Source organism: Pan paniscus, chromosome 23 (genome assembly GCF_029289425.2).
Source record: "Pan paniscus chromosome 23, NHGRI_mPanPan1-v2.0_pri, whole genome shotgun sequence".
NCBI classification, from domain to species: Eukaryota; Metazoa; Chordata; class Mammalia; order Primates; family Hominidae; genus Pan; species Pan paniscus.
Window position 1 is genome coordinate 54,530,934 of NC_085927.1, and position 20,761 is coordinate 54,551,694.

The window sequence follows — 20,761 nt, forward strand, 5'->3', positions numbered from 1 at the left end:
CTTGGTAGCAGAAGTGGGGGCATGGCTGGTGGATGCCACCCTGGTTGGACGCCCCTCCTCCACGAGGGAAGCCAGGGCCTTGCCAGTGTCCAGAGGAGCCGACATCACCTCCACAGTCGGCTCTGTGGGCTCAATTTATGCCATTAGGAACGCGGGCCAAGTTTTGATGGGCTGTTTCCTGCCTCCCTACCCTGCTGGACCGGAATTTCTGACTGGGAATAGTCATTCCTCCCTCCCAGGGCTGTTTGGAAGAGCAATGAAAGAACGAGTGAAAAAGCACTGCCTAAGCCCCCAGATCCCACACCCCCAAATCCTACACCAAGCCCACACCCGTCTCCTCCTCCCAGGGCTGCTCCACCAGGGGCTCCTCCACCTGGGGCTCCTCCTCCCACCCTCCTCCACCGGGGGCTCCTCCACCCGGGGCTCCTCCTCCCACCCTCCTCCACCCAGGGCTCCTTCACCCGGGGCTCCTCCACCTGGGGCTCCTCCTCCCACCCTCCTCCACCCGGGGCTCCTCCACCCGGGGCTCCTCCTCCCACGGCTCCCCCTCCCGGTGCTCCTCCTCCCGGGGCTTCTCCTCCCAGGGCTCCTCCACCTGGCACTCCTCCTCCTGGGGGCTCCTCCTCCCGGGGGCTCCTCCACCTGGCGCTCCTCCACCCAAGGCTCCTCCTCCCAGGGCTCCTCCTCCCGGGGCTCCTCCTCCCAGGGCAGTGGCAGGCAGGGCTTCACATTGCAGTGTGAACTCTGACATCCCAAGCAGCATTCCTCCATCCAAGATTCTTCTAAGAAAAGGCTGCCAGCCAAGAAGGTGCCTTGGGAAGAATACAGGTTGGGAGTGCAGCCCAGGAGTCCGTCCCGCTCTGCCGCCTGCCCTGAGGAGCCTCAGTCTGCAGGTCTGCAGAGCGGGGATGTTCCCCGGGCCTGCCTGGCAGGGCGGCTGCAAACACCAAGGTTCGGAAGTGCACGAGCTCTCAGCACGGGGCCAGGCACAGCTGGGTGGTGTTAACGCTGCCAGGCTGGGATGCGTTTGCAGAGGTTACTCCTCCCGGCCCCCGGAGTTTGTGTTTTTCCCCTAAAGAAAGCAGAGCTAGAGGGAATGAGGGTGTCTCCAGTGTGCTGAGTGTCAGGGTGGGACATTTCCCCATCTGGACATGGGGTTTCCTGGAGGTCAAAGCCAGAGCCTGGCAGGGAGTGGGCTCTGTTTGGGGAAAGGCAACGTATTTGTGTCCTGGGCCTGCCATAACTAATGACCATAAACCAGGTGGCTTATAACAGAATCTCATTCTCTCACAGTTCTGGAGGCTGAAAGTCTGAAATCAAGGTGTCCTGGGAGGCCAAGGTGGTTGGGTTGCTTGATCCCAGGAGTTCGAGACCAGCCTTAGCAACATAGAAAGACCCTGTCTCTACCAAAAATACAAACTAGTCAGGTGTGGTGGCGTGTGCCTGTAGTCCTAGCTACCAGGGAGGCTGTGGGAGGATCACCTGAGCCCAGGAGGTCAAGGCTGCAGTGAGTCATGATCACACCACTGCACTTCAGCCTGGGTGACAGAGCAAGACCCTGTCTCAAAAAAAAAAAAAAAAAGTGTCAGCAGAGCCAAGAATCCTTCAGCTTCTGGTGACTCCAAGTGCGCCTTGGCTTGTGGCCGCATCGCTCTAGTCTCTGCTTCCATCCTCACACAGCCCTCTCCTCTGGGTCTCTGTATCTCTGTGACTTCACATTTCACATGGACTTTTTTTTTTTTTTTTTTTTTGAGATGGAGTCTTGCTCTGTCACCTAGGCTGGAGTGCAGGCTCAGTGGCTCACTCGGCTCAGTGCAAGCTCTGTCTCTCAGGTTCACGCCATTCTCCTGCCTCAGCCTCCTACATACAAGTAGCTGGGACTACAGGCGCCTGCCACCACACCCGGCTATTTTTTTTTTGTATTTTTAGTAGAGACAGGGTTTCACCGTGTTAGCCAGTATGGTCTCGATGATACGCCCACCTCAGCCTCCCAAAGTGCTGAGATTACAGGCATGAGCCACGGCACCCTGCCCACATGGCCTTCTTGTAAGGACATCAGTCACTGGATTTAGGGCCCACTTACTCCAGTGTGACCTCATCTCAATTTGATGACATCTGCAAACACTATCTGTCCGAATACCGTCACATTCATAGGTGCCGAGGGCTGGGACTTCAGTGTCTTTGGAGGGCACGATTTAGCAGTTGGGCAGTCTGAAGACCCAAGGACGGCCGAGAAGGGCCAGCACGTCATTGTCAGGACAGGAAGCTTCGAGGGACAGGCACCTGTGTGGTGCTGGCCCAGCCCATCCCCTGCCTCCACACTCTACTCATAATGTTGGTTAAAGAAAAGGTGACTGCTGGCCAGGTGTGGTGGCTCATGCCTGTAATCCCAGGACTTTGAGAAGCCAAGGCAGGTGGATCATTTGAGGTCAGAAGTTCGAGACCAGCCTGGCCAACATGGTGAAACCCCATCTCTACTAAAAATACAAAAATTAGCCGGGTGTGGTGGCGCATGCCTCCCAGCTACTCGGGAGGTTGAGGTAAGAGGATCACTTGAACCTGGGAGGTGGAGGTTGTAGTTAGCCGAGATCGTGCCACTGCACTCCAGCCTGGGCAATAGAGCAAGACTCCATCCATGCACGCACACTCTGTTCTGGGTCGCTGGCAGACACAGGCATGGTCCTCGTTAGTGTGGGGAAGACACACTGAAGCCTGCCCTCCTGCCTGAGTTTGAATCCTGGCCCAGCCACGTGACCTAGAATAAGTCACCTAACCTTTCAGAGCCCCAACTAACCCACCTGTAAACTAGGATGATAGGAATAGCTGCCTGCCTTGGAGTGCTACGGAATTCAAGGGTGGATACCCCATGCCTGGCCCATAATAAGTGCTCACTAACCCCAGGAGGAACGTGGTCTTATCTCCCCACTCCAAGGACAAAGAGACTAAAGCTTGACAGGGAAGGTATTGCAGATATCAACCTAAATGACAAGCAGTGGCCAGGTGCCGTGACTCACACCTGTAATCCTAGCACTTTGAGAGGCTGAGACGGGCTGATCACTTGAGGTCCGGAGTTCAAAACCAGCCTGGCCGACACGATGAAACCCCATCTCTACTAAAAATACAAAAATCAGCTAGGCGTGGTGGCAGGCACCTGTAATCCCAGCTACTCAGGGGACTGAGGCAAGAGAATCGCTTGAACCAGGGAGGCAGAGGTTGCAGTGAGCCAAGATCGTGCCAGTGCACTCCATCCTGGGTGACAGAGCAAGACTCTGTCTCAAAAAATAATAATAAAATAAGAAGGAGAGAGGGGCTGTCTACAAGAAAATCATATTTCTTCAGGAATCAGGCATTGCAATGGGAATTCGCATGCTATATTAAACTATGTGTTATGTTCAGGGACAAAGAAAGACAAAGGTTTTTAAAGGAAAAATGAGGAGGATTACATAATTGTTTTGAGATAATTGTCCCTGGCTACAAGGATCAATAACAAGGGTGGCACCAGCCCGAGGTTGGACAGGCAGTTGCTGAACAGATGTCCTCACAGAGGTATTTTTGGTGTGTGATTGCTATGGCCTTTGTGCAAGGTTGTGGTTTTTTAGAGCCTTTTGTGATCATTCTTGTTATCAGGCATTTTTATATAAGAAGCCTCTCTTCATGGCCTTTCCTGGCTCTATTTCTCAGGGGGTTTTGTTTGTTTGTTTTTTGTTTTTGTTTTTGTTTTGAGACAGAGTTTTGCTCCTGCCACCCAGGCTGGAGTGCAATGGCTCAGTCTGGGCTTACTGCAACCTCTACCTCCCGGGTTCAAGCAATTCTCTTGCCTCAGCCTCCTCAGTATCTGGGATTACAGATGCACACCAACATGCCCAGCTAATTTTTTTGTATTTTTAGTAGAGACGGGGTTTCACCATGTTGACTAGGCTGGTCTCAAACCCCTGACCTCAAGTGATCCACCCATCTCGGTCTCCCAAAGTGCGCCCAGCCTGTCAGGGTTTTTTAAACACAAGTGATTCCATTTTGATTCTGACAACCTTTTTTTTTTTTTTTTTTTTTTGATACAGAGTCCCTCTGTGTCACCCAGGCTGGAGTGCAATGGCACAGTCACTGAAACCTCCACCTCCCAGGTTTAAGTGATTTTCCTGCCTCAGCCTCCTGAGTAGCTGGGATTGCAGGCACACACCATCACACCTGGCTAATTTTTGTATTTTTAGTAGAGGTGGGGTTTCACCATGTTGGCCAGGCTGGTCTGGAATTCCTGACCTCAGGTGATCCACCCGCCTCAGCCTCCCAAAGTGCTGGCATAACAGGCGTGAGCCACCGCGTCCAGCCAATTCTGACAACTTTGACACAAAGGAGGTGGCAGAGCTGAGGGCAGACCCAGTTTGGGAGATTCCAAAACCTGACTGTCTCTGCAATGCCATCCTCAAGCTTGGACAGTCACCTCCTTATACCACAGAGGCACCTATTGAGAGACTAGAATCTGGTTATAAAACACCTGCCCCAGAAGAGACTTTGGAAACCGATTGGTGTTCAAGACCTGGCTGACAGGTGGGAAGGTGGCTTGGAGAGAGAATCTCATGCAGGTGCATGTGTGACGTCTGGTGTATTAAGACCAGGGACCTGCTGGCCAGAGCCCCCTCCCCGGCCCCTGGAACTGAAATCCAGAACAAAAGGAGGGCACGTGTCTTGGGTGCACAGAACCAGACCACCAGGGTGGAGAAGGGCTCAGATGGAGTCCTGGTAGCTCAGCCGGTCAAGAGAAGACTTAAAGGAAGCGGTCCACCTTCAAACCTCAAGGCTGCTGTGGGACCAAGGAGGACATGAACTTACTTATTTATTAATTTATTTATTTATTTGAGATGCAGTCCTGCTCTGTCGCCCGGGCTAGAGTGCAATGGCACGATCTTGGCTCACTATAAACTCCGCTTCCAGGGTTCGAGCGATTCTCCTGCCTCAGCCTCCCTAGCAGCTGGGACTACAGGTGTGCACCACCATATCCGGCTAATTTTTGTATTTTTAGTAGAGACAGGGTTTCACCATGGTAGCCAGGGTAGTCTCCAACTCCTGACCTCAGGTGATCCACCCGCCTCAGCCTCCTAAAGTACTGGGATCACAGGCGTGAGCCACCGCACCCGGCCAGGACATGAACATATCAGATGGCAGAGCTAGGATGGGACGATGGGCTCACCTTCTGGTAGCAGGGACCATGTCTTTCTTGTTCCTTGCTGTGTTCCCCACACAGCCTCAGTTTCCCCAGTCATGAAATGGGAATAATAACAATTGATCCTGGCTCCAAGGCCACCAGGTCCGGTGGCCTGGTGCTTGGTGCCGGAGTCACCGCGAGTACCCTGGGCTCCCCCGGCGTGGTGGCCCTGACTCAGGAACCTCCTTCTGCCGTGCGACCACCCTGGCGGCGGTCACCAAGCCCTTGGCGTGCCCCTGTGACTGTGCGTGGATTTTTTCTGTGCCCTCATAGGGCAGTGGTGTCACCCTCCTCGCCCATCTCAGGGAAGGGATGGGACGGCCCGGATGGCAGAGACTGTGGGGACAGAGCCAGGCACTCCCCATGGCTTTCCGTGCCCAGCACGTTGCCAGGCCTCTTCCAGGGTGTCCGGACCAGGCTGCTCCTCAGGGGGCAGAAGGCACTTTTGGGTCGGCTTTGAGGGAACACCAGGCTTCGCCACCAGGGGGCGGACGTGCCCCTCCAGAGCAGGCAGTGCCTGGGAAAGCAGGCAGGGCGTGGGCAGCTGAGGTCAGCACCTGAGGGCCGTGCCTCGGGGAGAGTGGGCGAGATGGAGGCTGTCTCTCTCTCCCGCCCAGCCCACAGGGCTCCAGCCTCAGCTCCCCCACTTGCTGACTCTGACCTCGGACATACGCCTCGGCCTCCCTGGGCCTCTGTTTGTCTGTCTGTAAAATGGGACTGGTCTCCCACTTGGCAGCCTTGTGGGGACGAGTCGGGGCAGTATGTTTAGTGGCCGCCCCTGTATCATGCCTATAGGGCCCCAAACTGGCCCCTTCAGGGGTATGCTGTCTCCTCCCTTTGGCTGGCCTGTGTCCCAGAGATCATGATGTCACTTGCAGTGCTGATGGACTAGAACTCAGAGTCCCGGGTTCATGAGCTGCCCTGACTTACTGGTCTGTTCCTGTCCCCTGGGTGTCCAGCCGGGGCTGAGCCAGGCTTAGGGATTGCAGGCCCTTCAGAAGGGTAGTTCTGAGGATATCAGGGTCCCCCTTGGTGACCAAGGGGGTCCTCTACCAGCTGCCGACACCCCACTGGCCAGGGGGAGTTTGGAATGAGTTTGGGTCCTGGGGAGGAGAGGACGTGGTTGATGCCATCAGGCCTGGCACCTTCCTGGAGCAGGGGCCACTCTGGTGGTTTTGGGGATGTGTGAATGAGTCTGGAGCAGGGGTGGCTCTGGTGGCTTTGGGGATGTGTGAATGAGTCTGGAGCAGAGGTGGCTCTGGTGGCTTTGGGGATGTGTGAATGAGTCTGGAGTGGGGGCCACTCTGGTGGCTTTGGGGATGTGTGACTGAGTCCCTTTGTCTCTCATTTCCTTAACAGAGGGGCATTTCCCTTCCCTGGTCTCAGACACAAATGAGCCCTGCCCAGGGTACCCCGCCACAACACAATTGCTGGGTCCCCCAGCCCCCTCCTCAGACCCAGAAAGCCCCATAAGTGAGAGGAGGGCCCGGTGGGCACCTGGAGGCCTCGTGCCTGCTGGCAGGGGCAGTAGCCGGGTGGGAGCTGTCACGTGGGGCTCAGGCCCAGCAAGACTGTCACCTGATGCTTCAGGGCGGCCAGAATCCGGGTTTCTGTGTCAATCTCTCCGTTGTAAAACGTTGTAAGATGTTGGCCGCACGCAGTTTGGTTTATTTTCCTCCGACGCTGCAGGCCACACAGAGCACACTTAGGGGCTAGACTCCGCCCTTTGTCCCCCAGTTGCCCCCTGCTCTGAGGGTTTGTGACAGCTCTGTCCCCTCGTGGCCTCTGCCTGGGGTTTCTGGCCCCGGGGCAGCCCCGCAGCTGTGCCCTCTCTGCCTGTCACGGCCCAAACCCAGAGCACTAGCACCTTTGCTTGAGCCTCCACTGCCCTCCTGGCGCTGGGCTGTTGGGTGTAGACAGATTTTATACATCTGTGGCTGGGGCCAGGGAGAGGTTATAGCTAATTCCTTAACGCTGACTAGAGATGCCTTTTTTAAAGAGCTCTTTAAAATTCCTCAGCCATCCCCACCTCCGGAATTTCTGGCTGGCCGCTTCTCCCAGATGCCTGCAGCATTCCCAGCCCCCTGTTTGCCTCCTCCTGCCTCCCACCTCGGGCTGCCCATTTCTCTCTGATTTCTTATCCCAAGCAGTCAGGCCTCCCTCCCTCTCTGGAGCTGGCCCCTCCTGCGAGCCAGGCCCTGCCTGTGGTCAGCAAGCTTGGGACCAGGCTGTGCTGAGCCCACAAAGCCAGTCCTCTCCTGAGAGCCAGCCTCCGGCGTGGGAAACCATTTCATCCCGTCCCGATCCCCGGCGGTTCTGCTTTGCTGCGTTTACACCAGTGGCCGTGACGGAGATTCTCGCTCACATCTGTCCAGCCTGGGCACTTTTATGAGGCATTTTCACCAGTGGGGTCCAATGTAATCCCTTTATTCTTATGAGATAAATGTTCATCCATCCGTTAAACCAAGTATCTATGAAGCACCCAGTCTGTGCTAGGCACGGGGACTGTAGCAGTGAACAAGTTGTTATGGTTCTTGCCCTCCTGGCTTATGGCATAGGATGGAAAAAAAGTCATCAGGTGACAAGAAGACGCCCCCTGAGCCTAATTGAGAGTGAAGGCGGTCAGAGACAGTGAAGGGGCAACTAACTTCCTTGAAAGACGTTCTAGGGCAGGGGAGGGACCCGCAGCTGGAGGGCAAGCAGGTCTCAAAGGCCCCTCCGAGGAGTCAAGGATCTGGGCTTTATCCTCTGTTTTCATTCTTTTCAGAGACAATTCAGTACATGCTTTAGTATTTTTATATGTTTTTTGTTGTTGTTTTTGTTTTTTTTACAGCAATAAGGTAGGAAATCCTTGTCTGGCCATGAAATTTGGTTTGGGATCTAAAAGATAACAGTGTTCCCGTAAGTTTGAGAGCGTGGGCTAGGCACAGTAGTTCATGCCTGTAATCCTAACAGTATGGGTGGCCAAAAGTGGGAGGACTCCTTGAGTCCAGAAGTTTGAGACCAGCCTGGGCAACATAGCAAGACCCTGTCTGTATTACAAAATTTTAAAAAAATTAGCCAGGGAGCCGGGCACAGTGGTTCATTCTTGTAATCCCAGCACTTTGGGAGGCCGAGGTGGGAGGATCACCTGAGGTCAGGAGTTTAAGACCAGTCTGGCCAACATGGTGAAACCCCATCTCTACTAAAAATAAAAATAAAAAAAATCAGCCAGGCGTGATGGTAGGTGTCTGTAATCTCAGCTACTCACTAGATTGAGGCAGGAGAATCACTTGAACCTGGGAGGCAGAGGTTAGCACTGAGCCATGATTGCGCCATTGCACTCCACAGGTGACAAGAGCGAAACGCCATCACACACGCAAAAAATTAGCCAGGCATGGTGGCACATGCCTTGTAGTCCCAGCTATTCAGGAGGCTAACGTGGGAGGGTTGCTTGAACCCAGGAGGTAGAGGCTGCGGTGACCGCAGTGGTGCCACTGCAATCAACCTGGGCCAAAAAGTGAGACTGTCTCAAAAAGAAAAGAAAACGTGTACAGCACTTGACAGTTAGTTTATAAAGCACCTGTTGCTGCCTGTGGGCCCCAAGCTGCCTGTGAGATGAACCGTTCCATCCCGCTTTACGGATGAGCAAGTTTGTCTGTTTATGTCTCTGTCTCCCAAAGACGATGGTATTTATGTCTGGAACACAGGAGGTACTCAGGAGACACTGGTTGATTTGCACTAAACAAAGACTCTTCATGAGGCTTTCTTACTTTTTATTTTATTTTATTATGATGATGATGATTTTTGAGACGGAGTTTTGCTGTTGTTGCCCAGGCTGGAGTGCAGTGGCGAGATCTCAGCTCTCTGCAACCTCTGCCTCCCAGGTTCAAGCGATTCTCCTGTCTCAGCCTCCTGAGTAGCTGGGATTACGGGCATGCACCACCACGCCCAGCTAATTTTGTATTTTTAATAGAGATGGGGTTTCTCCATGTTGGCCAGGCTGGTCTTGAACTCCTGACCTCAGGTGATCCGCCCACCTCGGCCTCCCAAAGTGCTGGGATTACAGGCATGAGCCATCACCTCTCTCTTATATTTTATATGGGGCCCTCCCAGCTCCTGGAGCTGTGGCTGTCACCCCCCATCTGACGGAGGGGTCAGGTGAGCCTTGTGGGAATCCCAGAAGCTGGAGACTGGGAAGGGCCCTGTTCAAGGGGCGGGACGCTCCCTGTGGTGAGGCCCAACTTTGCCATTTGTTGATTGCACAATGTTGGGCAAGTTATTTCACTCTGTGAGCCTCAATGTCCTCAACTGGAAAATGGGGAGAAGAATAACCTCTACCTCACGGAAGTAGTTCATGTTAGCTCATGTGAAATCAGACATCTAAAAGTGCTCTGCGAAGCAGGCAGGAAGCACGGGCTGTGCCCTGCCTTCACTGGGATCACTCTGCCCCCACCACAGGGACTTGGGAAACTGCTTGGTTTTACCATCCAAGAGACCTGGGGGTGGGGGATAAGGAGCAAACCCTCTACTTCTTCAAGCCCTCACTCCAGCAAATCCTCCAGGCAGCCAGGCAATGCTGAAATCCCTGTCCAAGGGGGTCTAGGCTGAGCCCGGGTGGAGTGGGTTCTTGGGCCGAGGTGCCTGGAGGGGACTGAAGGCCTCTACCCAAAGTCCTCATGAGAACTGGGTGGGGGAGCCTGTGTTCAGGTGAGGGGTACGGAGGCACCTCTGTGGCACAGCCTTTGCGAGGAGGGCTGTGGAGGGAGACCGCCGGGGCCGGGGTCGCTGGACATCGTGTGGGCGCGACCGCAGTGCTGGGCGGGGGGCGGGCGCTTGGGCTTGGGCCCTGCGTCCTGTGCGTGTTGGTTTCCTGTGGGCACGCGGGGCCCTCGGAAGAGGGGGGGAGGGTGAGCACGTCCTCAGAGGGCAGACCCAGCGAGGCGTCGTGGCAGCTGCGGCCGCGGAGACGCCGGCCACGCCTCTTGCACACGCCCCCTCGCCTGAGGCCCCGCCCCGCCCGCGATGCCCCCGCCCCCTTCCCCGACCCGCCCCCCGGGGCGCCGCGACCCGCCCCTGGGCCCGCCCCCGGGTCCGCCCCCGGCCTCCGTTTGCGCCGGGTCTGTGCTGGCCGCGCGCCTGGCGCTCCACGCTGAGCCTCTCCGTGCAATGATTAACCCGGCGGGGCGGCCGGCGCGGGACCCGAGACGGAGGCGCGGGGCCGGGGCGGGACCCCGCAGGACCGCTCGGCTTCCTGCTCTCGCCGGAGTTTCCGCGTAGAGGGCGCATCGCCGGCCCGGGGCCCTTGGCGCGGCGTGGCGCAGGGCGCGGCGTGGGGCGCGCGTGGGCGCGGCGCAGGCGGCCCGGGTCACCATGAGGACTCTCCGCAGGTTGAAGTTCATGAGTTCGCCCAGCCTCAGTGACCTGGGCAAGAGAGAGCCGGCCGCCGCCGCGGACGAGCGGGGCACGCAGCAGCGCCGGGCCTGCGCCAACGCCACCTGGAACAGGTAAGGCCGCGCCCTCCCGGCCACCCGGAGGCCCTGGAACCGGGGGAGGGGACCCCCTGAGCCGTCCGCGGGCGAGGGGCCGCCCCGAGCCAGGAACGGTGCCGAAGGCGGCGCGGCGCTTCACAGTTTGCAAAGAACTTGCCCCGCCGGAGTGGTGCGGGCCTGGAGGAAAGTTCAGTGCAGCGTGGTTCCAGAACCCAGGGAAGGGAGCGAGGCCCGCCAGCGCCCGGGGCTGGCCCAGAAACGCCCGGCGGGTGGGCGGCGGGGTGGGCCGGGAACCCGCGTGCCCGCCTCCTACCCGGGGTCTTTCCACGTCTCCACTCCGGTGCTCGTGACAACCTGGGAGGCTAACGGAGCAGGAAGTATTTTTCCCATTTTGCGGCTGAGCACGGGAGCCTCGGGGCTCAGTGGGTGGGTCGCGCAGGCTTCCTGTGTCTCTTTAAGCTCCCTTAGGCTTTCCCTTGAGAGGCCCCCTGTCCTCCAGCTGTCAGCAGGGGGTGCGGCAGCTGGGAGGCATTCTTTAGAGGACTCTCCTCCAGGGGTCATTCCCAGACAAGCAGGGGCCTGGGAAGCCCCTTCTCCCAGCTTTGTTTGAGGAGCAAGGCCGGGATCTGGAAAAGAGACGGTTTATTTAGTGGAACTCCCCAGCGTCTCTGCTCCCTAGGAAAATGAGAGGCAGGAGAAAGTGAGGCAGGCTGTTCGGGGGAGGCAGTGGACACTGTTCGGGGGAGGCTGTGGACGCTGCCCCTCTCGCGCCCACACCTGGCAGTAAAATCTTGCCAGATGCTCCACCGACTGTGGTCTTGGCCACCAGGAACCCGGCTGTCACTTGGACACACGTTATTTTCAGCTCATTGAATGCATTGTGAGCGTCATGGTGGGCTCAGGGCTGCCAGCGAGACCCTCTTCAAACGTGGTCTCTTCTGTCTCTGAGTTGCAAACTGCTAAAGGGCTGGCACATGCCTGCCTCCGTTTCCCTCTCCGTCAGTGGGTATTCGCATTCCTCCCTGTGGGGAGGGCTGGTGTGGGAACAGTGAAGGAAGGACTCCTGTTGGGAAATCTCACTGACCCAACGACTGCACAGTGTCTTAAGAGCTGTGTTCTCCACCAGGCACGGCGGCTTACACCTGTAATCCTAGCACTTTGGGAGGCCAAGATGGGAGGATTACTTGAGCCAGGGAGGTCGAGGCTGCCATGAGCCATGATGCCACCACTGCACTACAGCCTCGGTGACAAAGCAAGACCCTATCTCAAAAAAAAAGAAGAGCAGTGTTCTCCTCCAGTATTGAGATGAAAGCCATCTCTCTGTCCTTGTTTCTGTGCCGTGATTTAGAGGAAAGAGTTAAACAGACTTATTTCAAATCCCAACTCTGCCTCTTCCCTACTCTGTGGTCTTGAGCAAGTCAGGTCCTCAATTTCCTTATCCATAAAACGGGCAGATAACAGTACCCACCTCATGGGGCTGTTGTAGGGATGAAATTTGAACATGCAAAATAAAGCCCTCAACACAGTGCTTAGCACATAGTAAGTCCTCTGTACCTCACAGCTCAACCCCAGACTCACGCAGGGGACCAGTGTCGGGGTGTCCCTGTAGGGATGGCATTTGGAGGGCTCCACAGGAGTCAGTCAGTTCCTGAGCACCCACTGACAGCCACTTGGTGAGCTCCCTCCCACCTCCGAGCTGGGGCGTCCTGCTGCGGGTCCCCAGACAGGTGGGGGCACTGGCTGGTTGCTGGCTTAGACACTGCCCTCACCCCACCTTGGGTGACCCTGGAGTGGGCTCTGAGTCTCAAGTGTCTTCTCAGAGTTCCGGGAGGCCTCAGGGGGACTCTGCCTGAGCCCCCCCGCCCCACCAGATTTCACTCAGCAGCCTGGCAGATTGCAGAGAAATGCCAGCCCCTCCCCGTGGCACCTGCAGGGCTCCAGGTCTCCCAGCCCTTAGGCCTACATCAGCTCCCGCCACCCCAGGCAGCAGGGGCACGGCCATTTCCTGCACTCCTCTTATGTGCCAGGCCCCGGGCCAGCCCCGTTCACTGCCCTTAACTGACTTTGCCACTCTCCTAGCCCAGCGAGGTATTACCAGCACCCCCGACCGAGAGATGCAGAAGGGCAGAGAGAGCACCCAGGAGACCTGCCCAGCTCATCCATCACCTGCACAGGATGCAGCAGAGCCTGTGCCCCAGCTCTCCTACCCAGCAGATGTGGGAGATCGAGGCAAGAGAAGGCAAACTGGCTTCCCCAGCCAAGTCCCTGAGTGGAAACTGCAGGGAGCAGGGCACCCCTTCTGGTCCCTGTCTGCATGCTCCCGCTCCTAGCGGTGCTCCCTGCCAGGGCCCCCCAGGACAACAGATCTGTGCAGGGTCAGGGACAGGCGTGTCATTCTGCAGGGCCTGGCCGTGTACTCCTCACTGTGAGTCCAAGACACACCCCCTTTTATCTGTGTGACTGTATTAGCTTCCCAGAGCTGCTGTAACAAAGACCACAAACTCGGTGGCCTAAAACAGCAGAAATTTGTTCCCTCACAGTTCTGGAGCCAGAAGCTTGAAGTCCAGGTGTCGCTCCCACCAGAGGCTCTAGGGGAGGAGCTTCTTGAAGCTTCTGGTGGCTCTTTGGCTTGTGGCTGCATCACTCCAATATGTACCTCCCCATGGCTTTCATTTCCACGTCCAAATCTCCCTCTCCTTTCTCTCTCTCTTTTTTTTCCTTTCTTGAGACGGAGTTTCACTCTTGTCCAGGCTGGAGTGCAATGGTGTGATCTCAGCTCACTGCAGCTTCTGCCTCCTGGGTTCAAGCAATTCTCCTTCCTCAGCCTCTGGAGTAGCTGGGATTACAGGCGCCCACCACCATGCCCGGCTAATTTTTTGTACTTTTAGTAGAGATGGGGTTTTGCCATGTTGGTCAGGCTAGTCTCTAACTCCTGACCTCAGGTGATCTGCCCACCTCGGCCTCCCAAAGTGCTGGGATTACAGGTGTGAGCCACCGTGCCCAGCCTCTTTTTTGTTTTCTTTTGAGACGGAATCTTGCTCTGTCACCCAGGCTGGAGTGCAGTGGTGCAATCTCAGCTCACTGCAACCTCCACCTCCCGGGTTCAAGTGATTCTCCTGTCGCAGCCTCCCTAATAGCTGGGATTACAGGCGTGCACCACCATGCCCAGCTAATTTTTGTTTTTGTTTTTGAGATGGAGTCTCACTCTGTCACCCAGGCTGGAGTGCAGTGGTGCAATCTCAGCTCATTGCATTCTCCGCCCCCACAGGTTCAAGCAGTTCTCCTGCCTCAGCCTCCCAAGTAGCTTGGATTATAGGCGCCCACCACCATGCCACCATGCCCAGCTAATTTTTGTATTTTTAGTAGAGACAGGGTTTCACCGTGTTGGCCAGGCTAGTCTCAAACTCCTGACCTCTGGTGATCCGCCTGCCTCAGCCTCCGGAAGTGCTGGGATTACAGGCATGAGCCACCACACCAGGCTCCCTCTCCTTTCTCTTGTAAAAACACTAGTTATTGGATTTAGGGCCCATCCTTAGTTAAGGATCATCTCCAGGTCCTTAATTAAATACCGCTGCAAAGACCCTAGTTCCATCAAGTGTAAGGTTTGCTCTGTCATGAGAACTGAGTCATTGATTGATTGATTGATTCATTCATTCATTCGTTTATTCATTCATTCATTGACTATGCCAGCACTGGGCTGCTCAGGGCATAGATTCAGCAGAGAACAGCCTCCTGGAGCTTAGAGTTCCCAGAGGGAGGCATTGGTAAATAAACAAGGAGGTAAGTAAATGCAGGTGGGCTTGGTGCTGGGAGGAAAGCAAACCGGGGGCCCTGGAGTGCTGAGCATTTCGCTGGGGTCTGCCTTCCATTCTTTCCTCCACGGATGTTGATTCTGTAGGTGTGCAAGAAATGTTTGGTTTTTCTCTTTTGAGAGAGGGTCTTGCTCTGTCACCCGGGCTGGAGTACAGTGGCACAATCATGGCTCAGGCAGCCTTGACTTCCCAGGCTCCAGCGATCCTCCCACCTCAGTCTCCCAAGTAGCTACAGGTGTGTGCCATCACACCGGCTAATTTTTTTTTTTTTTTTTTTTTGTATTTTTGGTGGAGATAGGGTTTCGCCATGTTGCCCAGGCTGATCTCGAACTTCTGAGCTCAAGCAATCCACCTGCCTCAGTCTCCCAGAGTGCAGGGATTACAGGCATGAGCCACTGCACTTGGGCCAGGGAATGTTTGTAAGGGAGCTATGGATGCCCGGCTGGCCTGCCGGCCGGGCCCCCCTTACAGAACATAAACCAGGACTGCAGAGCTTGTTTCCTGAGTGCCCACTCCTTATTTATTGGTCAGGTTTTGCCCCTAGCCTGTGATAGATCTGCCGCCCAGTGCCAAGGTGGCAGAGATGTGTCCCCGTCGGGCTCTCCCAGGCTGGTGGGATGACAGATAAAGACACGAAGGCTGACCTGCCATACCCCTGGCACCCCCCCCCATCCTTATCCCCTTGCTTCCTTCCTCCTTCCTCAAGGGCCCCTGTCCCTGTTCCCTGCTAGCTCCCAGGCAGCTCCAGTTCACTCCTCCCTGGGTCTGGCCCCTGTGCCCCTACGGGGCTTCCAGCTATGAAGGCCGTGCTCTTGGGCTGCAGGGTCAAGGTGTACTTTCACATCTTCCCGCTGGAGGAGGAGGAGGTGGGACAGGAGTGGCCGGCCACTGGGGCGTGCCCTGCAGGCAGAGCTGAAGTGGCCCCAGGGAGGGTCTGTGTGGGGGAGGGCCTGCACGCCAGCCTCAGGAGCCAGGGCATGAGGGTGCCCTGCTTGGAGGCTCCGGCAGGGTCAGGCGGCCCGGTGACCCCTGACTAGGCCCCAGCTGCCAGCATGCCCTTGGCAGGCTCTGTGCTGGTGCCCTAGGCCTGGCCCCAGCCTCTGCCTCCTGGCAGGGATGCATCTTGCCATCCCCTCCTGCCTCCCCCAGCCCCAGAGGCTCTAGAGAAACTCCCAAAAGATGCCCCAGATCCAGAGCAGGCCCCAAAATGCCATGAGGGCACGTGGGGGTACCAAGCCCTCTGAGCCAGTGCCCCGCCAGTTGCCCTCACCTCTGTCTGGAGATCCCCAGCAGGGCTCACCACTGCAGAGACCCCAGCTGGGGGTGGGAGGAGCTCCCCAAGCCCCACCCCTGCAGTCCACCCCAACACAGACCCCTCCATGTGTTTGGGCCAGAGGGCCTCAACCATGATGGGACACTTCCTCCTTGCCAGGCCTGTGTCTCCCAAATGCTTGAGGCTTTAGAGAGCCGGGCCCACCTTCTGCTTGAAGTGGAGGCCTAGGCAGGCAGGAGTAGTGCGTGGCCCCAAGATGCCAGCCTCGTGCAGGGCCGGCGATGATTCACTTCTCACTCACTCCACACAAATCCACCTCCAAGGCTAGGGTGACTGTCTTCAGCCTACAAATGGGGAAACCTGGCCGGGCATGGTGGCTCATGCCTGTAATCGCAGCTACTTTGGGACGTTGAGGCAGGAGAATGGCTTGAACCCGGGAGATGGAGGTTGCAGTGAGCCGAGAACACGCCACTGCACTCCAGCCTAGGTGACAGAGCGAGACTCCAACTCAAAAAACAAACAAACAAAAAACAAATAGGGAAACCGATGCCAGAGGAGGAAAGGCACTCAATCAAGATCCCCTGCTAATGTCAGGGTCCGGGGTCTGAATCCAGGTCTAACATGGGGCCAGGACACAGTGACACATGTGGGTTCATGTCCCAGCTGGGGCCAGGACTAGGTGGGTGTTGGTGGCAAGAGCTGGCTTCCATAGCTAGGGTCAGAGCACAAGGGCAGGGCCCTAAAGGACCTTGTCTGCACTCCCTGGTCCTGGACAGGAACCAGCTGAGGCTGTGACCACTCCGGCCACCTGCCCCAACCCCGCACCCGTGTCTCCCCCAGCAACACTGTGCTCCCCATTACACAGCAATAGTACCACCTACACCCTGACCTGTACTGGGCCCTATGGATGAGCTTTCATTCCCCACAGTAACCTTTAAGGTGAGCTCAATACTCCCATTTTGCAGATGAGCAAAGAGGCTCAGAACGGTACAGGGAGGCCAAACGCGGTAGCTCATGCCTGTAATCCCAGCACTTTGGGAGGCCAATCCAGGTGGATCATCTGAGGTCAGGAGTTCAAGACCAGCCTGGCCAACATGGTGAAACCCCGTCTCTACTAAAAATACAAAAATTAGCCCAGCGTGGTGGCGGGCGCCCGTAGTCCTAGCTACTCAAGAGGCTGAGGCAGGAGAATCACTTGAACCTGGGAGGTAGAGGTTGTAGTGAGCTAAGATCGTGCTGTTGCACTCCAGCCTGGGGGACAGAGTGAGACTCTGTCTCAAAAAAAAAAAAAAAAAAACGGTACAAGGACTGCCCAGGTTCATGCAGTGAGTTGGGACGGAAGCTGGGATTCAACCCAGGTCTCACCGGAAGCGCGTGCTCATGGGGGTCTCTGAAGGCCAGAGGATGTTGGCTGAAGCCTCCAGGCTGGATGGGGGCCTGGGGCCAGTGAGGGGGCCTGTGTTCGGCTCCCCACCACCCCTGCTTGTGGCTTCCCACCACCCCTGCCTGCTTGCTCTGGGTCCCAAGCTCCCTGCCTCTCGGAAGCAGCCTGGGCAGATTTCTTGCCCTAGTTCCCAGAACCTGTGACTCTGAGGCTTTATGTGTTGAAAAGGACTTTGTAATCACAAGGGTCTGTGTGAGGGAGAGGCGGGGGTAAAAGGGATAGAGATGCAGCGACGGGCACAGAGAGCTTGGAAGGTGTCACGCTGCTGGCTGTGAAGATGGAGGAAGGGGCCCCAAGCCAAAGAATGTGGGCACCTCTGGGAGCTGGAAAAGGCGGGGACAGGTATTTCTCCCCCCGCCTGCGCCTCCAGAAGGAACGGCCCCACCAACACGTTGATTTTAGTCCAGGGAAACTGATTTAGAACTTCCAGGCCAGGCGCAGTGGCTCACACCTGTAATCCCAGCACTTTGGAAGGCCAGCGCAGGCGGATCACCAGGTCAGGAGTTCGAGATCAGCCTGGCCAACATGGTGGACCCCCATCTCTACTAAAAATACAAAAATTATCCAGGAGTGGTGGCGCGCACCTGTAATCCCAGCTCCTCTGGAGGCTGAGGCAGGAGAATCGCTTGAACCCGGGAGGCAGAGGTTGCAGTGAGCTGAGATTGCACTGCTGCACTCCAGCCTAGGTGACAGAACGAGACTCCATCTCAAAAAAACAAACAGAGAAAAAGAACTTCCGACCTCAGAACCGTAAGGGAACAAATTTGAGTTGTTTTCAGCCACCGAGTTAGGGGTAATTTGTTATGGCCGCCACGGAAACCCACATACTGAGCTGCTCTTTTCTCGCGTGTGTGGTGGTACACCACCCTGACCCCCTACCCGCCGCCCCTCCCAACCCGGCCTCATGCTGGGGAGGTGGAGGGTGGAGGTGGGATGTGAGGCGGGTAGGCACGCAGCCAAAGGGAGGCCATGGGTGCGGCACTGTCCCCCCACGGCCTGTTCTGGACAGACAGGGCCCCCAGGTCAGCCCCTAGGGCCTCAGCCCTTCTCTTCAGCCCAAGGTCCAGTGGCAGCAGATCTCAGCACTGCCAGGCAGCATGGAGCCTCCCTAAGGGTCCTCCCCTTCTCTCCCTCACCTGCACCCCCCCAGCGCTCAGGAGGGGCTGGCCCCCCTGCTGGGACTTGGCCTCAGGAGGACTTACCCTCCTGGGATGTGAGGCCCTGCCCTGGGAGGGCACTGCCTGCTGGGGCTGGGGGGGCTTCCTAGAGGAGGCGGTCCACATCTGGACAAGGGAGGTCATGGGCCGTTTCCACTCAAGCCCTCACCCAGAAGCCATGACATTTACACATGCCCCAACTGGGCCCGTCTTTGCAGGGCCCAGAGGGGCAGCTGGGGTTTCGTTTCTGTTTTGGGAGATGACAGGTCACATGAGACCCTCCCACCCTCCTCGCCCTTCCTCTGTCCCTGACTGGCCCGCAGCGAGGCTTTCTTGTTTACCAAACACCCTTACCCCACCTTCTCCCGAGGGTTTGGGTGGGGTGGAGAGGAGCAGAGGTCCTGGGTGTGGGGGAGGGGCCTCTGCGGGTGCCAGGCTGTGTGCCTCTGTGTCTTCTCCTGTAATCTGGGGGCTGGTGGTTAGGTGACTGAGAAGCCACAGAGTAGGTGGGCCCAGGCTGGGTGTGGCCAAGGTGTGGTAGATACAAGCCTCTCCCTGTAGCTTCACAGAAAAGGCCGCAGGGCAGGGCAGGGCAGGGCAGGGCGTGCTGACCTTACAGCACCCCGGGCAGTCGGCACTGTACTGAGAAGTCCATTTTCCAGATGGGGACACTGAACCACTGAGTGGTTAGGTGGTAACTCGGCCGAGTTACCCAGCCCAGAAGTGTAGTTCAGAGTCCACAGAGGGAGCAGGCAGGGGTGGGGAGTGTGGGTGGGAGAACGCCCAGGGCGAGGAGCCCAGGAGAGGCTCAGGCCTCCGCGGAGGGAAGGGCGTGCCACGGCGTTCGCGGGCAGGTGTTCGCGGGCAGGTGTTCGCGGGCAGGTGCTCGCTGGGCTTTGCTCTGTGCGGCCAGAGTGTGAGGCCAGGTGGGGCGTCGGGAGGTCTAACCGTAAGCCAGGTAGACACTTCCTCCCCCAAAAAGAAGTAGCTAGCTTTCCCACACAGCTGCGAGGGAGGGCAGGTGAAGGGCGAGCCCCAGGCAGAGGGAACAGCAGGATGGAGGCCCCAGGGCAGAAAGAAGCCAGGGCAGCTCCAGCCTGGGGCCTCAAGGGGGTAGTGAGGAGGGCAGTGTGAGTGACGCCAGACCCAAGAGAGCCACAGGTCAGAGGGAGAACCTCGTCCAGAGGCCCCACGGTGTAGGGTCACCTCTGGCAGGGTGACCAGAGTGGGCTGGAGGTCCCCAGGGGAGTTAATGAAAAGGAAGGAAGGACAGGCTGCTCAGGGCAGGTCACTGAGGACAGCAGGGCTGAAGCCTGGGGCCCACTGCGAGCCTTGGAGGCCCTGGCTACACCGCTGCACTGTCCCCTCTGCCTGAATTGGGTCCAGCAGTGGCTCCACCGTCCGCTGTAAGGGAGGCCTGGGCTCCAGGAGAGAACTTGGGAAGGCGCCTCTGAACCTCCATCCAGGGTGTGGGGACAGTGGCCAGGAGTACCTCCACCCGCCATATCCCAGAGGCTCTCCCAGCAGATGCAGGGCTGGGTGGAGGCAGCCCTGGCATCTCCACTGCCTCCAACCCACCCCAACAGCTGCCACAGGGCTGGGAGGGTGTATGCAGCTGCCAGGATTGTAGGGTGGTTGCCGTTGGGGGACAGCTGGTTTCCTAGCAGACTTCCCTCGGGATTTTCAACTTTTTTTAGTCTGAAAATGGGGGCGGGGGGCAGCTCTACTGTGACATAGTTGTGGGGCTGGGGCCACCCCGGGGCTTCTCACAGGGGAGCGTCATCCCAGCCATGAGGGGATGACCAGCCACCAGCCTCTCCCCTGGGCTGGCTCATCCTTCAAACTCTCTGGGGGTGGCGCTCTCACAATTCCTGATTTACAGACAGGAAACAGAAGGTAGAGAGCCCGTGTCCCCAGACACGGGACTAAGGAGCATTCCGGTGCAGTCGGGCACCCCAGGCCAGGGATACGTATCTGGCGTGATCTCGGCCGGTGCCCGCTGAGAAGCTGATGAAGCCCTGGGCAGAGCTGGATCTCAGCCTGTGGCCGGGCCAGGCCAAGCACCAGCTGTGGAACCTGGCACAGCCCCCATGCTGCTCAGAGCCTCCTCGAAGCATGTGGGATATGCGGCCTGTGACCCTGCCCTGCGCCAGCGAGGACAGGGAGGATAGGGAGACAGGAAGCCCTGGCCAGTCCTGGCTCTGTGTGGGGACGCTGCCTGGGAGAAGGAGCACAGGGGAGTTCAGGTGCACAGGGGCCCAAGATGCTGGCCGCTCTATGACCTCCAGCAGAGGACTTAGCCACCTGGGCCTTGGTTTTCTCATCTGCAAAATGGGTGGCCAAGTCACAGGGAAGGGTAGAGTTAAAGCAGATGAGGACGTTAGGAGCATGGTGGCAGCTGCCT

At 57.3% G+C, this 20,761-nt stretch overlaps 1 protein-coding gene across 3 annotated transcripts in view; it reads left to right on the forward strand.

Annotated features, from left to right (window-relative positions):
- Nucleotides 1-20,761, forward strand: part of PRR5 (proline rich 5) — a 68,957-nt gene that overhangs the window by 23,210 nt on the left and 24,986 nt on the right. For 2 of the 3 annotated variants that reach the window (XM_063603137.1, XM_034949159.3), the window contains exon 2: nt 10,570-10,686. In XM_063603137.1, coding sequence (XP_063459207.1) covers nt 10,580-10,686 — 107 coding nt within the window. In that variant the 5' untranslated portion in view covers nt 10,570-10,579. Of the gene's footprint in view, nt 1-10,537; nt 10,687-20,761 lie in introns of those variants that run through there. The other variant, XM_008964804.4, reaches the window with a different exon arrangement.